Genomic DNA, 16833 nt, shown 5'->3' with positions numbered 1-16833 from the left:
GCAAAAGGGTGGGATACTTATTTGATGAGCAGGGGGTTATCCCCTTTGACTGGATGAGGGAGTTATATGGCCTTACCGAAGCCGACAGGATGATGTACTATCAAATAAGACACTGGGCCCTGCTTCCAGCCAATAGGTTATTAATAGATAGACCATTAACACCGTTTGAAAAATGGATACTAACGAAAAAGGATGATAAGCGCGTGGTCTCTGAGCTATATGTCCTTATACGAGGGGAGGCCCGTTCAACCAAGACTAAGGGACAACTGTGATAGGAAAGGGAGCTTGAGAGGGAGCTAACGGAGGGTGAGTGGGAGAGTGTCTTTTATAGGGCGCACCACACAGCTTATCACTCTGCAGGTACAGAGACAGCCTATAAGGTAGCCTCCTCCTGGTATTACACCCCAAATAGGATCCACGCTTGGGATCATGACAAATCTAGTCTTTGCTGGAGGGGTTGTGGGGGGGGAAGCTCCCTTGTGCATCTGCTATGGCATTGCCCCAAACTAGACCGGTATTGGAAGGACATATTAGATACTGTGGACAGGGCTTTTGACACTCAGATCCCTAGATTTCCTGCATATGTTTTATTGGGCCTTCCCAATTCCCTCACGTTTTCCCTGAGATCATTGAAGGGCCGGCAGATGGCCTTAGCCTTGAATGCAGCAGTACAGCTGTTGCTATCTATGTGGGGGACAGAGCGGATTTCGACATCAGTCTCGTAGCTGCATAAGCTCTGGTTTATTCTCGCTATGGAAAAGCTTACCCTGTCTTCTCAGCAGCGGAGTGGGGACTTTAAAGAACTTTGGCAACCATTTTTATGTATACTGTCTGGGGAATTTCCAGAGCTGACATGCCCAAGTTATCTGAGGGTTCTGAATTTGAATTGAGTGCAGGGGATTATATTTGCAAAGAGATCTGTATATGGGACTAGCTTTATATATGGTACCAGAGCCTGGGATTGTTTGATTAGCCAACAAGATTGTTTGTTTAGCCAGAAGCGGGGAAACGTAGTTGTATTAAATCATTAACCTTTTTTTTTCTATTGTTTTGCATTAAGTAAGCTAATAACGAGCCTTCGGGCAATATTGTGATGTATTGCATACGCGATGTTTGATAATTGAAAACTAATAAACAGATTTGATCCATAGAACAGTGGTTCCCAACCTTTTGATTTCTGTGGACCCCCACTTTAACATTAATGGAACCCAGGGACCCCCACTGAATCATCATTGGAATCCGGGGACTCCCGTCTGAGTCATTGCTGGAAGCTGGGGACCTAATTTGTCAATATATGTTAATATTTTTTCATTTTCTAGGCTCTCACGGACCGCCTGAGAAGGCTTTGCGGACCCCCAGGGGTCCTCGGCCCACAGGTTGGGAACCACTGATTTAGATCAAGCAGAAGATCCAGATCTAGACAAAGCAGATTTCCATTTTGGACTACCAGGACTTGCTCATTACTCAGAGGTCACGCACCTGCTCTGACAGATGCACTTCATGCTAGAGTGTCTCCAGTAGATGATCTTCTTACCTTTAACAAGGTTTTAATGAGAGGCAACAAAACTGAACATTGATATCCCTACCTTACTACATCAGCTTCTGTAATTTTTGAGACATCACATCAGAGAATAGAGGCATGGACATTACTTCACATGGTTCCTGGTGTGTTAGAAGCTGCTGTGATCCTTAGATCGGACCCTCCTCCAGATTTGGTCTTTGCAGCAGCAAAAAAGTCCCACAGTTTTGCTCCTTCAATGCTACTAGGCAAAGAAAGTAAACAAATAGATGTTCTTGGGTAAAAGATGTGCGGAACATCAGTATCTACAATGAAGGTTGCTAATGCTTCCGCCTTATTGGGGAGGTATGACAGACCTCTGTGTTATTCGTTAAACAGATTTACAGAGAAACTCAAAAAAGAAGACAGGCAAGACTTTCAAGAGATCTTAAATGAAGGTCTAACCAAGATAATAAGTGCAGCAGCTGACACATTAGATCTTGCTGCTCATTGATATTGCCATGAGAAGTGTGCACATAGATCATCTTGACTCAAACTAACCAGACTCAAACCAGAGGCACAACACTGAATTCTGAATTTACCATTTTCAGGAAGCACTCTTTAGGTCTCATGCGGGCGTTGAGGTGTCGTGAATAAAAATAGAGACTGAAACCTTGAAGGCTGTTGGTCTGGAGAAGCAGAGAGAATACCGTAAGATGTATAGACCCTGGGATCGAACATATTTCTCTCAAAGGGATGAAATCACTCACTGGTCTTACCAACAAAAGCAGCAGCAGCCAAGACTATCACTGTTGAAAACAGTCGAGAGGTAGGGGAACCCAACAGCAGTCTTCATTGACAGGAAAATCTCTGGTTAAACAATGAGCCGTTACTTCCCTCTGTCACTCCGATGGGAGGAAGTATTGTTAAACATCTAGAAGAGTGGCACTTGGTAACAATCGTTAAATGGGTCTTGAATCTTGTTCACAATGGATATTCTCTTCCGTTCAGTTCTGCTCCGCCTTCAGTTCCGCCACCAAAAACATCAGCATATGAGAAAGACCCACTGCAAAAAGAAGTCAACACGCTATTGAAGGAGCATGCTGTGGAGGAGGAACCTCATCACCAGAGAGGATTTGGAATTCATTCCTGATGTTTTCTTGGTGTGGACAAAAGGACCAAAAAGAAAAAGACAGGCTCATTCTCGATCTTTGAGTGCTAAACAAATACATAAAGAAAGAAAAATTCAGAATGTTGGCATTACACCAGATCCATTCTCAGCTACACCAAGGAGACCATGTATTCAATAGAACTCCAAAATGCCTACTTTCACATTCCAATATCCGCAAAACATCGAAAGTTCCTTCGATTCATAGTAGAATCTCATCCTTACCAATACAAAGTCCTACTTTTCAGACTAAAATTAGCTGCACAAACATTTGCAAAATGAATGGCTGTCGTCCCAGCCCATCTACGGAATGTTGATCCATTACAGGACCACTGGTCAATAAAGGGCATATTTCCAATGAAGACAAAGAAACATTACCCAGTCCGCAAAAGTGTATTCTTCTATCTGAAATGTCACAATCTCTTACATACTTGTCAACTAGCGTTGCAACAGATCGCATCCGTATTGGGTTCGATGGTCTCTTGCATCTTTCTAGTTCCACATGGAATACTTTGCATGTTGCCCTTGCAACGATACCTGGAAGATCAGTGGAACCAGCTCTCAGACCGTTGGGAAAAGAAACTAACACTTTCACAGGATGAAATCCAGTTTCTCCCTCTGTGCCTTAGGGGTGCAGTAGGCCTGTGCATCAGCTTTTTGTATGTTCAGGGCACTTTAGTATTATGGAAGAGAGGTGTAGAAGCTTGTGCAACCTCTTCCGAAATGCAGGGTACATTGGCTCACGTATAGTGCGGACACAATCTCAAGAGGATGTTTCATAATTTGCATGGCATGTATGGCCCCAGGCAAATGAGGGAATCCTTTGCCTTGGCACCCACATCATATTATAGGTATTGATACAGCACCAAAGGAATTTAGAGAAGGCTGTGTGCCATCAAAGGGTCAAAACTGGGACACTCGACCCACCACAGGCATCCTCTATCAGGCAGGTGCAATTATTCACAGCACCCATCTGCAGGGATGTCTGTGCCCCTTTAACTGCAAACTGGTTTGCCACCTTGACAGTGAAATACCGACTAGCATCGTCAAACAGCTGGTCTGCGTTTCACTATTGTGCTGCTTCCAGTGAAGGTGCAAGGTTGCAACTTCACTGGGGCATTGATTGTGATAGAGCACAATTACCTTTTTTGCACACAGCCCCCACCAGCCCCCAGTTTAAGGTGTGCTCTTGCAAAGAAGAGGGCAGTGCACCATATCTGTAACATGAGCCCTGGTGTGCAAACTTTTCAGCCTCCTGCATGTTTTTTTCTGTGGCATAACTAAAGTCTTAGTGAGTTAGTGAGAAGTTTCGCTACTTTCCATTGTACTACCATTTTGCTTGTTAAGCTAATCGTCACACTTAAGATTCAGGGGCTCATTACGACCTCCATCGCCCACCAAAGTCCCGCATCTGGATGACCGCCTATGCGGCTGTCCCCCCCTTCCCCCCCCCCCCAGGCCCTGTTACGAGTTTCCCGCCGACCCAGCGGGACACTCACCACAACATTAACACTGCCTCATAATCGAGCCGGCGGCAATGCTGCAGTGGGCTGGGTGTGACAGCACCCATTGCGCGTTTCACTGCCCGTAATTCTTCTCCATGCTTCAATGGGCAATCACCTGACCAGACTTGGTTAGGAAATGTTTAGTTAACAACTCACTACGCCTTCTGCACAGAACTGTCTCCAGAACTGCCCTTCAGTATCTTCAGTCTGACTCTCAATCTTGCAGACTAGCATGTGCCTTAATGTTGTCAACTGTATGTCTGGTTCATGGTCCCAGATTCTTATTACTAGAACTAATGGCTGCTCAGTTTCTGTATTGGCAACTCCTAGTAGAATATCTCTTCTTTTAAAGTTTAGAATTATCACTGACCACTTTTCGTATTAATCTGAAAACCTTTTTGTTCACCAGCTTTATTCTTCTTGAAGCACAGGGTACATGAGTTAATTGCCAACATATACATCAATACCAACATGCTTTATAAATTCAATAATAAATAATTACGTAATTGTGTCCGTGCTGTTTCATTTTGTCTTTCCAGTCGCTTGAAATGTCTTCCGAAAAGTAGATATAAAGTTTGCATTGTTTTTCAGAGCCATATGCTGCAGCCCTTAGCATAGCTGTCAGTTTTGCAGTGTGAATCCTTTCTGGATTCACATAGTGTGCATTTTTCCACCATCTAGCAAGCTTTAAAAAGGCTAAGGTTCTGGTTCCTGTCAGTACATTATGAAAGATAAAATGTCTTGATTTTCCAGAAAACAACTTTGGCCTACATTTGTCCCCAAGCACAAAATGTATTTCTACCTATAAAGATCTGAAATGTAAGAGGGATTGTTTGTTTTTACGTTGGCAGAATCAGCACATTGTTATCCTTCTGTGACTAACCAGTGACTTGATTAGAAACGCACTTTCTTTTCCAAATTTGTGTGTGCAAAGTTTCAACATTTTGAGATGCTGAGTTTATATCTTTTCCACCTCCTACTGCAATATTGTAAACAAGTGTTCTCTTTCGTACCTAATAATGTTATATTGTTTTTGACTAGGCATCAAAGACTTCATGTGTGAGCTGTGCGGGAAAACATTTAGTGAAAGAAACACAATGGAGACACACAAACTCGTCCACACAGGTAAGATCTTGGATGCCACCATTTGCATATTGAATAAATGGGATGCTTCATCAATTGTTGTCTTCTGTTTTTCTGTGTTCCTTGTATGATAGTGAGTGGATGGTGTGCTGAAGTTGCTCAGCTGGTGTAAATCTTATCTGCAGGATTAATGACTCACCACTGAGTGGTGTTTCCACAGAGTGCACTTGGGATAGACTTTATCTTCTATCAACTTAAATATATCTAAACAGAGCTGTCCCACATTCAATAATTTACAGCGTTAATCAAATATACTAGCAATATGTGATTGACCAGCACAAATCTGCTAATCATTTGAAATATATTGATACTAAAGGGTGTGGGAGTTCTGTAATTGGACTCGGGTTTCTATTAACAGGCTATAAACTTTGATTCCTATAAGTGGATTGAGGTGTGTAACATAGAGCAGTGTGCTAATGAACTATTTCCAACAAGCCTGGTCAACATTCAAAACATAATGTAAGGAAAAACAATATCTCATTCTAGATCAATCACCAGATGGGGGAATTATGTATAGCATGTCAACATAGACAATTAGCTGTAACAGTTTAAAAAAAGAACAGTATTGTAATTAATATTGACGCATGGTCCCACACTGCTACATGAGTGGTCTGGAGACATTTTCTAGAATGGGCAAGCAAATGGATGATGGCCTTCAGGTGTGCAATATTGCTGTCCATAGGCTGAACATATAGTGATCCTTTAGAAACACACACAGACACCTAGGGGCCTAGTCACAAATGCTATTTAGGAGTATGTAAAGACGTACTTCAAAAACCTCTCGCTGGAGATCTCTGCCTCCACCTTTCTTGTCTTTTCTGAACAGCGATTCCCCTCCTCGTGGCAGAGATATCCACTCATGTAAGTATAGAATTTAGTAATAAATGATGGAAGAACAAAAGGAATTGGTTGGGAAATCGTGAATAGTTACCACTAAATGAATGGGGTTAAGGGAATTGGATGGATATAGGGAAGTACATGCTAATACAAAACATGCACCCACATAAGAGTAAGACAATTGTAATTCACAAAATTCTCACTTAAACAGCATTTCAAATTAAACTTTATTGAAATTATTTGTATTTATTATTTAATTAAACATTTCTAAAGGTTTAATATTTTAATATCCATAAAACATTTTAGTATGATGTTTTGTACATGACAACTTATTTTATTTGTGATTTAATTTGGTAAGGAAAAATACCAAACTTGCATTCAGGGTTGTGACACATTCAATGCAAATGATTCTGTAAGTGTGGGTGAGGGACAATTATATTATATATTTTCATTAATATCATTTCACTGAAAGATATTTAAATAAAAATGTTAAAAGTAACTCAAAACGTATACATTACATTTTAATGCAGGTATTTTGTCACTGTGATAGTCCAAGATGAATAGGAGGTTGAGAAATGTGTTTTAATTATTAAACATATACTATTTATTGTTTTCATATTATTTTTTCCTAAGATTCCCTAACACATATCTTGATAGATCTCTGCCTCAGTGGTGATGATCTCCACTTACATGTGACAAGTTAATAACAATAGCTTTACCCTCCTTAGTTCCTAAAAGTGCCCACTCCCCTCATTTGTGGGATGGAGGCTCATAAATAGCAAATTCAATCCATGAGGAATTTACACCTAAGTAGAAGTGAACATCTGCATATGAGGAGACCTACTATTGCAGACTTAGCTGTGTGGATAGTGACCATGTAATTTAAAGTTTAAGGAAAACATCTAGATATTATTCAGAGTCTATCTACTAGATGTTAGAGGTATTGTCAGCGCCTGAATCTGCTAAATACATAAGCTGTGAAACTGTTAGTCTTAGTAATAGTTTTCTTACAGTTTACTAGACGTGTATGTTGGTACACTCTACTGTCACCAGTGCACGATGGGTTAGATAGTAGAATATCTTTATATGTAGAAGATACATTTTTGTCTTACCCAGCTGACCCACAAAATCCCATAGATGGAGTTATGGATATTTATGGACAGGATTTAGAACTAACTGGGCACATTATTAGTCTCCTCATAAGAGATGGATTCCCTCTTCAGGATATGAAAGTCCATCCCATATATCTTGACAGGATTTATAAGAATAAGTTACAGTGACTGAGACATAATTCTGAAAAAGAACTAATGGACATGAGTGTATAGCTTTTACTGAAAACTCCATTTTGGGTTAAAGTAGAGTACTTTCTTGAGATAGATACAGTCTTCCAGACATTGCTAAGGTGCTCTTAAATTTAGACTGTCTGTGACTGTCTCTGGCAACTTTCTGTAGAGGTGGGTATAACAGGGGAATATGGTATATATGACTATGCTTTTGGTCTCTACACGAACCATCCATAATTTAAAATAGACTTGTCATGAGATGTAGAGGATATTTTTGGGAAATATATGGTGGACAACTACACAATGTACCAGAACAAACCAAAACAGTGATAAGCGTATCAAAATGACTTAGTAAAGTTGGTTTCCACAATGTTATCATATTGGAGACACTCCTGTGGGATAGCAACCACCTACTCGAAGTTCAACAACAAATAAACAGATTCCAAAATTGAATCCTAAATAGAATATGGAAGGTGGGATTTGTTATATACTTATTTATATTTATCATTATCAGCATTAACTTACACAGAAGATAGTATAAGCAAATTGACAATCTCAATAACAATTATTTTCCTACTGTATATGAATACAATTATAATATTGAAAAAAATCCAATGCACATTCACTTACTAAAATACACTTAGAAATGGAACAGATAATAGTAGGTGATAATGGAAGTTGCCATGTACAAATTATTGATTGCTTCAGTGTTGTAATTTGTTTCCTCTGAAATATCGGAAACTCATATCATTCTGTTGGACTAGGCAGCCTTGGGCACATAAATAATATGTGCACTATAACTTAGAAAGGACATCCACAAGCCTTGTCGGGTTATTTCTACCCCATGCATAGTCACCTGTTTGTAGGCTACCTGGTCTTAAATTACCATAAAAGCTTTGAACATCTGAATCAAGGATGCCACTAAATCATATTGCATGTATCCCATAGAAACAGTTTGGCATACAAATAAGTACTGCATTGTATTTTGTCAATGGTCTTAGTTACTGTTGCTGTTTTTAAAATCATCTTCAGCCAAACGTTTATCATTCAACAAACATCTTTGAAAATTGCACCCTTTAAGGCATTGCTTGATTTTAATACTGTATACTTCTCCAAATGGGAATAAGTCTATGGATCATTTAGATAATCTGCAAGCTCTTTTGCACATAAAGTCCAAATTGTGTTGGAGAGGGCAGGATCTTGTACTTACAAATCTTGAACATTACAAGTAAGGTTTGTGCATTCACAATCATAAAGGGTTAAGCAGGGAATTTTAGTAGTATAAGATTTCATGATGTTACCGCTCTTCAGTATCAAATGAAAAGGTAAGTCTGCTGAGGAAAACAACGCCTAGTAAGAAAACTGTTTAAATACCTCTAAATTAGACCTAGCAGATACCATTTCCTGGGCAAGTTTAGTTGTCCTTTACTAATCAAAATGTTAGTTGTATTTTAATTTACCTTCAGATGATATGTTTTTATATTCGTTCTTAGTATCCAGTGGAACAAGTATTCAGTGTCTGTATGTAATTTCGGCCATATGTACAGAATTTAGAAATCGCAGTTCCTAATGTACAAAAGCCTACAAATTGTAAATAGAGCTTCCTAGTGGGTTGTAAATCGATTACCTAATGAATATTAATATGATATGTTGCAGGATATGTATACATCACAGGGATGGTGGCCTGCAGGGGTCAGCAGACCACCATGGCTGTGATTGCTATTTAATTGGGACCAGTGCCTACTCATAAAAAATAGTTGTTTCAGCATTCCCAAAGGCGAAGGGGTCCATTGTGGACCACATTCTTCAAGGTGTCCGTAAAATTACAGTTGCAAAACATTCATGCATATCACTGCCATTCTGTATTTGGGGGTGGTAAACACGCCCCTTCAAAATACCGAATCCCCAACACAAATGGTGATTCAGTAACCTGTACTCATTTGTAGGCACATGAGTACATTTAAAAAAAGCATGTATGTGGTCGCAAACATCCTGATTCTGCGAATCGGGCCATTTCCGACCGCAAAAATGCTTTATACATGTGCCCATCATGAGTAGTTTTAGTAATCCAGGAGGGATCTTCCAGTGACGGTCATGTAGAAATAATTATACCTTCATTTTTCTTGTTTTGTTCCCTATAATCAAATTTAGAGCTAGCACATTCTCAGTAGTGCTGCTGTTTGACCTAAAAGCCCATTGATGGAACATACAATATGTTTATTTTAATTCCCACAATTCTGTAAATATTGTAAAAATATGTTTTGCAGACATCTTTCCAGCAGCATCTAGAACAGTGTAATACAGTGGTACCTAGAATTGAAATTTCTGTTGCCTCTTTTCATAAAATGGAGCAATCAAACTACCTCTCCATAATGAAGGAATTTCCAGGGTAAAGAAGCAGAACTAGAATAAGTGAGAGAAGATCTTTTCCCAATACCATGAAGATGATTGTTATATAGTTATTGGGATCCTATCTGGGCCTTGTGATTTTCAAATTATCAAAAACCATATCCTCAAGAGTCTTGTTCCATGGCAGTACTGGGATGTCGAAGGTAATATTTGCTGATGAATTTTGAGATATGTAGTGATTCGATAGAGATCCTAGAAGTATAGTTGCCATTGGGCTCCATTTACACCTACCGGTTTTGAAGATGGGAAATGTTATGAGGTTGAGATGTAATGAAATCATGACACCTTAAGTGCAAACTGTGCTGTGATGGATCCTCAGAAGTTAAGATGTAAACAATATAGACATGCTCTTGAGAATTAAAGGTCTAAATTGCAAGATTTCCAAGGTCAGTCTCCCATACAATACAGAGTACTTTCAGAGCCACTTTCTAGCAAAGCAATATCTATGATTTATAAAATGTTAATCAATAATGTGATTGGCCTCTTGCATCAGATCAGTTCCTAATGGGAAAGAGTTCTAGGTCTTGTGGAAACCACCACATGGAAGGAGACTCTCCTTGATACTAGGGAGGTGGCCATCAGTACTGTATTCAGGCTGCTACAGCGTGCACACAACTGAAACTGTTTGGGATGATGCCTGATACATGTTGAATGACGTGATCAGAGGAGTTCATTCCTTCATTTACTCTGGGTTTGTAGCATGCTCTAGCCATTGTGGAATAAAATTGCACAAAGCATGTTTAAGATACTTACAATTCCGCTATATTTGGCACCCAAAACAAAAAAATATTTTGGGTGTTTTGGAGCGAGGCCCACCTGTTGTGGCCTCTTGCTATCTTATACATTCTACCCACTGCCTTCCTGCTGCTCAGCCAGTGAGTGAGGTCATTGTATTGTGTGAATATTGACAGTGTTTCTGCTTGGATGAGTGGACAGTTGGAGTGAGAAGGGCTGAGAGACAGGATGCCGCTCCTGGTGGGGCCTTATCTATAACCAACTGTTAAGCTAATAAACCTACTTCTTTTATAACATACGCGTATCAATCATTGATTACAACACTGGCAACGATTTAAGGAAGAACCAGCGTGTGAAAGAAGAAAGAAACTGAACCTACAGAAAATCTGAGAAACCTGATTACAGAAGGAAACCAATAGAAGAGAGATTGAAAATCTGAGAGAAAAATATGAATCAAAAGAAATTTAAGATTGAAGTGAAGATTAACGCCCTGAAAGCCCCACCAATGTCTTTTCTACCAGACAGCCTGTACTCAACATACGTTAGAGGGTGTGTAACCTGTTTAACTTCAAGGCAAGTCGTTTAATCTGCTACCTGTGCAGCAAACAGGAAGTGCTGTGGCCTGCAGATTGAAAAGGTGATCTGCTCAGCTGTACACGGCGCCAGACCTGTTATTCCTGCTTGCATGGACTGGGTATATTGAGGAAATGGTCTGCTGAACTGCGTGTGTACAGAGATAAAAATGGACGGCACTGAACATTTGGCAACCTTACTGGAAAGTCAGTTGAAGGAACAACTGGTATCAGCATTTAAACACTATCTGAAGAGTGATCAGTGAACCTTTTGCAGCAGCCACTTGAAGCGCTGTGCTTAAAGGCACACATTGTGAGAAAGTTACAGTCTTCCTGTTGATTGGGTTGCTAAGATGGCCCGCCCCCTATTCTGCAAGAGAGGTCATTGGGTACCTCATCTTTTCCCGGAAGACTAGAACACCGACCTAGCACATGGGAACAACTCGAGTGCAGTGGAGAGCATGTGTGCCAATTTTTCTTACGAGGATAAAGAACTGTATTTAAATGGAATAAAATGGACAGCTGCAATAGATTTGGGTGAGAAGTCGCTCACCGACGTGGAGTATTTGAATATTTTCCAGGGAATAATTTATCTTTAGATATTCTGTTATGTGCATTTTACTCAATACCATACATTGCTTGAGTGTATTTTTCAATGCTGCTATACTGGATTTTGAAGATGCGTTGGGTTAAATTGAGTAATGTTATGTTTATGCTGACAATGCTTGCTGCTGCCAAAATTAATTTTTAATGCTGAATTGAATTGAGAAATTGTATGCCGTTACTGATGCGCTTTAAAGTTGTTGAGTCGTGGCATATATGTTACGCATGGGAGGTGTGCCCTAAAGCTATTTTAACATGAAATTTTGCCAACCATTTTTTTGTGTGTGTATATTGGGCTGACGTTTTAAAGCCATGCTTAATTTTAGAGACGTATCATTTGAGTTTGGATGCTAGAGCCACGTGCAGAATGACATTTTAATGTTGTGATATTAGTATCATTGTCCATATTTTGGATCATATTTTTGACAATCCTTCCTTAGGGGTTAAGGATGTGGGGGCAGTGTGGTAAGCCCAATTTTATGGGGAGTTCATCACAGTGATATGCATCAATCCTTCGTATGTGGTTAAACATGTGGGGGCAGTGTGTTGAGCCAAATGTTAAGGAAGGTACGCCCCAATGATATGTCTCAATCCTTCCTATGGGGTTAAGGATGTGGGAGCAGCGTGTTAAGCCCAATGTTAAGTGGGGTACACCCCAGTGATATGTGTCAGTCCTTCCTACAGAGTTAAGGATGTGGAGGCAGAATTTTAGGCCCAATTTTAAGGGAGTAAGTAGTTGCAGTAGAGGGTAGATGAAACCCTGGCCTTGTTTGAGCATAAGGTAATGGGAGTACGTGGTTGCACCCCGATGCGATAGAGGGTAGGTGAAACCCTGGTTCTGTTTAGCTGTATGGTGGTACATGGTTACACCCCAATGCAGTAGAGGTGGAAGAAACTCTAGTCCTGTTGAGTGTTGAGTTGTGGAAGGCAACGGGCTGGTCCTGTTGTAGTGTACATGATGTGGAGGGGAACATGCAGTTAGTGTTCTCTGTTAGGTGTTTAGGAACGTTTTGAGTTATTTGTATACCCGTATTGTGCCTTTGTGGAATATATTAACTGTGTTTTAGTATCTTACATCCCACTGCAGTATTGAAGTTAAGCAGGGAGTGTTTGTTAAACCGTTTTGTTTATTTCGATGGGTGGTACTCATAATTTTGAAGGATGGTTGCTGGGGGTGTTTTGCCTTTTTCTGTTAAGTATTCTGCTCACTACCAGTGAGCGAGGTCATTGTATGGTTGGAATGTTGACAGTGTTTGTGCTTGTATGAGTGGATGGTTGGAATGAGAAGGGCTGAGCGGCAGGATGCTGCTCCTGGTGGGGCTTTATCTGTAACCTACAGCTAAACTAATAAACCTACTTCTTTTATAACCGACGAGCAGCCATCACTGATTACAACACCACCACCAAAATATGCTTAACGTTTATGCTACAAGTTTTATGGTGGCCAAACGTGGTTTAGCTAGACAGCCGTATGGACTGCTCTACGCCTGCGGTTGAAAAAGAAAAAAAAAAAACGTTATTCACTTAGTATTGCACCAAGAAACTTGCTAAGATTTAGGGACCAATGTGCAGTGATCATAAAATGAATTTTTAAATTAGGGTTGAGTTCTATAGGATTAATGTGATCAAATGTATTCAGTAAGTTACCTGAATGTATACATGCCCTTTGTTCAAGTATGACATGAATTTATGGATTGCTGTACTCAATTGTTTGAGACAGAAAGTAACTTTAAATAATGTTTAGTTTCACAACACTGAACTCCATCTATCATGAAACATGTATCTGACTACCAATATTGTTATGTTCTTTTGAGTACAAAATTAATGTAAAGTTTTTTTTTTGGACTAGAATAATTGCTTTTCGTATGGGTACTTTTAACTGACCTATTTTCTGAGGTCTCTGTAATAAGATGGGCATATATGTAAGTATGTATTTATTTTTTGTGTAGACAAACCTATACAAAAGGCAGCAGGGTGTTGTACAGGGTTAAAGCCAAGGACACAGTCGGTGAGTGATTGGTGAGGTAGGTAGTTCTGGGAGCAGAAATGTGGTGTTACTGCTTTGTGATGTATTGTTCCTTAAAGAGATTGGTCTTAAACTCTCTTCTAAATTGCAGCATCATTGGGGCAGGCTTAATGCATACTGGGATTGTGTTCCCAATCCTGGCTGCATAGACCGAAATTGCCATTAAGCCTGTCCCAATGCTGCTCCAATTTTAGAAAGAGCTGACGACCAATCACTCCATTGTCTCCAGTCTGATAGTGGTTGACAATGTTCAGAGAGCCACAAGAGATGTTGGCCATGTCACCTCGATAGGCAAGCTGCTGGTCGTGAGAACTTTGTGATTGATGCTGCTAGTTTAGAAGATGGTGTGAGCTGAAAAGTCAAGCAAACGGCACCCATCATGATAGGGGGGATGGATGATTTTTATTCAGGCTCTGGATGTGTTGTGCAGTGGTTGGAGGGCTGTGGGGCATGTAAAGGGATTGAACATCTGTTCATAAGTCACTTTCTAGGAGCAACAGTTTCAATTCCTCTAGTAGGAGTTTTGTACTCCCCCTTTTTTTTAATAGCAACGTATCCTTTGAGGGTGAAGTTGGAGTCCAGGATATCTAAGTGACTTTGCACTGCATCAAAGTTAGGGTTTTCCATCGTTCAGGTTCAAGTCACTGAGCCAGGTTTGGGTTCTTTCTTGAGTGTTGTTCTTTGCAAAAAACATGAATTCTGGCTTGTTGTTGATGAGGTACGATAGGTGCTGGATATCCAGGTCTGGGTTAGATGCAGGCAGTGTTTGAGACATTTGATGTCTGCATCTCAGTAGACTTTCAAGTAGAGCTGTGTATCGTTGACATATTTGTGAATTTTGTTGCTGTTCTTAGTGAGTGAAACTCCAAAAGGCCATGCTATTATTTAACAATTAAGTCATCTCGATCTCAGTATATTTACAAATGAGGAGTCGGCAATGGAATTACATTAGAGACGGGGCTAAAAGGGAAACTCCAGTTTGGAGATCTGCTTATCTGCTGATGGTTAAGATTCTTAAGTGGTGAATTCTGATGCATCAGTACTGCAAAGCATATGCTAAATTCTACACCTCTCTCAGATCTGAAAAGCCACTTCGAGAAGGCTACCTACATTCACTGATCTGTAAGATTAATGTGTCAAAGTACACATTACTTAAACAGGTCTATACCACAAACAAAAAGCATTTTTTAATGAAATAACAATGTAGCTAGGTTATTTTCGGTGAAAGAGGTGTTCTACACAAATGATGCAAAATATATTTTATTTCATTTTAATTTTTCTAAGCCTGGTATCCCATTAGCAACCATGTCACGGTGCCAAGCTAGAACAAGAACAGTGGCAGTTAAACGAAGCAAACCTACCACATGGGTCGTCTAGTTGAGACCACCCATAATAGGCAATATGTCTTCCTGTCCCGTCTCTGGAACCGATTCAGTGGGGCAGAAAACCCTTCAGTAATCTTGCATGTTAATTCCGGTAACTGAACCATTCTGAGGCATAGGATTGGCAGGACTGGAAGTAACTATCCTGTAGTGATCTTGAGGAGAATGCTGATTGGCCTACCATCCTTTCTGCTCTCACATTTGTACCACTTTTATGACTAATTTAGCCTCCAGTATTCTCCCGTAGAGTGTTTCTCTGCATTTTGTTTGCTCTCCTCAGGGCTGGCAACTGTTCTGCATTACTCCACTAACACTATTTCTGTGTGAAACCTTGTGTTGCCTTTAGATCTACCCTCCTTTATACCGCTAATACCCCTACCCTCATAAATGGGAAAATGTAAAGGGTGTACCCGTTTATGTGTGACCTCACAGAGCATGCCTACTTTACATTTGGGGGATTGACTGACACATTCGCAAGTAGTGCTATTGTGATTACATTTATTAGTGGGTCTATTCCTTCAAACCATTTTTTTTATTCCAGGCTCAAACCATTATGGCTGCTTCTACCTTGAAGGCCCTCGGCGGGTGGTATAACGACCTGTTAAAAATGAAGGGTGGTGAGAGGGTGCAAGAACCTGCATGCATGCATATACGTGCAGTATTTCCCAAGTGCCAGTAGTGTCTCTCGTGTAATGCTAGGGACAATAGTTAGGGCGGGAGATTGAAATAAATGTTTACGTGATAGAGCTAGCGAAGCCCGCTAGTACTCCCTTAACGAGAGAAAGGTACACTTTGTGAGGCTATCACAAATGCTACACAGTGTTTATTGCCACTTATGAACGCTTTGATCTCATCCTTGCTTGGTTTTGAGTTGTGGGTATTGCTTGTGCTCACTAATGGGGATGGTAACAAAAATAGGGTCAGACTCATTATTTGTTTAGCGGCCTTGATAAGTGTTTGATACTTGCAAGTTGCCTTTTGAGATGTGTGATGGATGGTCATAGGAGATGTGTTCCTTGCATCCAGCAACTTCCTGTTTTCCTCTGCATGTACTGCCCAACATGCAATTCAAAGTTCAGATACAAATATAGGACATGGTGTAACGCCGCACTCTGACGCGGCGTCTCTTTCTGTCCTCACGGGTGGAACGCGCTACCGATATTCGGAGCGCCGTTCCCCACGTTTTTTGACTATGCTTTCTGGAAAGCATATATTTCGCTTCCGGACGCGCTACACTTACTTGTAGCCTTTTTTTCTTCTTTTGTTGTTGGTGGTGGGTTTTTTGTTGGTCCTTTTGCCTGTCTCTATCCATGTTGTGTCCATCTTGTCTTCTTTGTGTTTTTGTCCCAGCATGCTCTGTTTTTCTTTTATACTACGTCCTTTTTCCTATACTGGTCTATGGGCTTTTCCCAATCTAAGATGGTGTTACTTCCCTTTCCTGTGATGTCACTTCCCTTTTCTCAGTATATAAGTCAGTCAGTCTTGTTCCTCCTTGTGTTGCAAACACTTCCTTCTGGTTGTGCTGTTCGCTCCTGTTCTTTGTTCCTGCTTTTTTGCCTTGGGAGATTTTTGCCTGTTCCTTGTTCCTGCTTTTGCCTTGGGAGATTTTTGCCTGTTCTTTGTTCCTGCTTTTGCCTAGGGAGATTTTTACCTGTTCCTTTTTTCCTGCCTT

The 16833-nt window shown here is 40.4% G+C and overlaps 1 protein-coding gene across 3 annotated transcripts in view; it reads left to right on the top strand.

The window, feature by feature from the left end:
* The window catches only part of PRDM15 (PR/SET domain 15), a 345544-nt gene that overhangs the window by 273982 nt on the left and 54729 nt on the right, over nt 1–16833 (top strand). For all 3 annotated transcript variants that reach the window (XM_069202594.1, XM_069202595.1, XM_069202596.1), the window contains one exon: nt 5213–5296. In XM_069202594.1, coding sequence (XP_069058695.1) covers nt 5213–5296 — 84 coding nt within the window. The remainder of the gene's footprint in view (nt 1–5212; nt 5297–16833) is intronic.

The sequence above is a fragment of the Pleurodeles waltl genome, chromosome 8, assembly GCF_031143425.1.
Source record: "Pleurodeles waltl isolate 20211129_DDA chromosome 8, aPleWal1.hap1.20221129, whole genome shotgun sequence".
Classification (NCBI taxonomy): domain Eukaryota; kingdom Metazoa; phylum Chordata; class Amphibia; order Caudata; family Salamandridae; genus Pleurodeles; species Pleurodeles waltl.
Note: the sequence above shows the minus strand (reverse complement) of the source record. Positions and strands in the feature narration are given on the sequence as shown.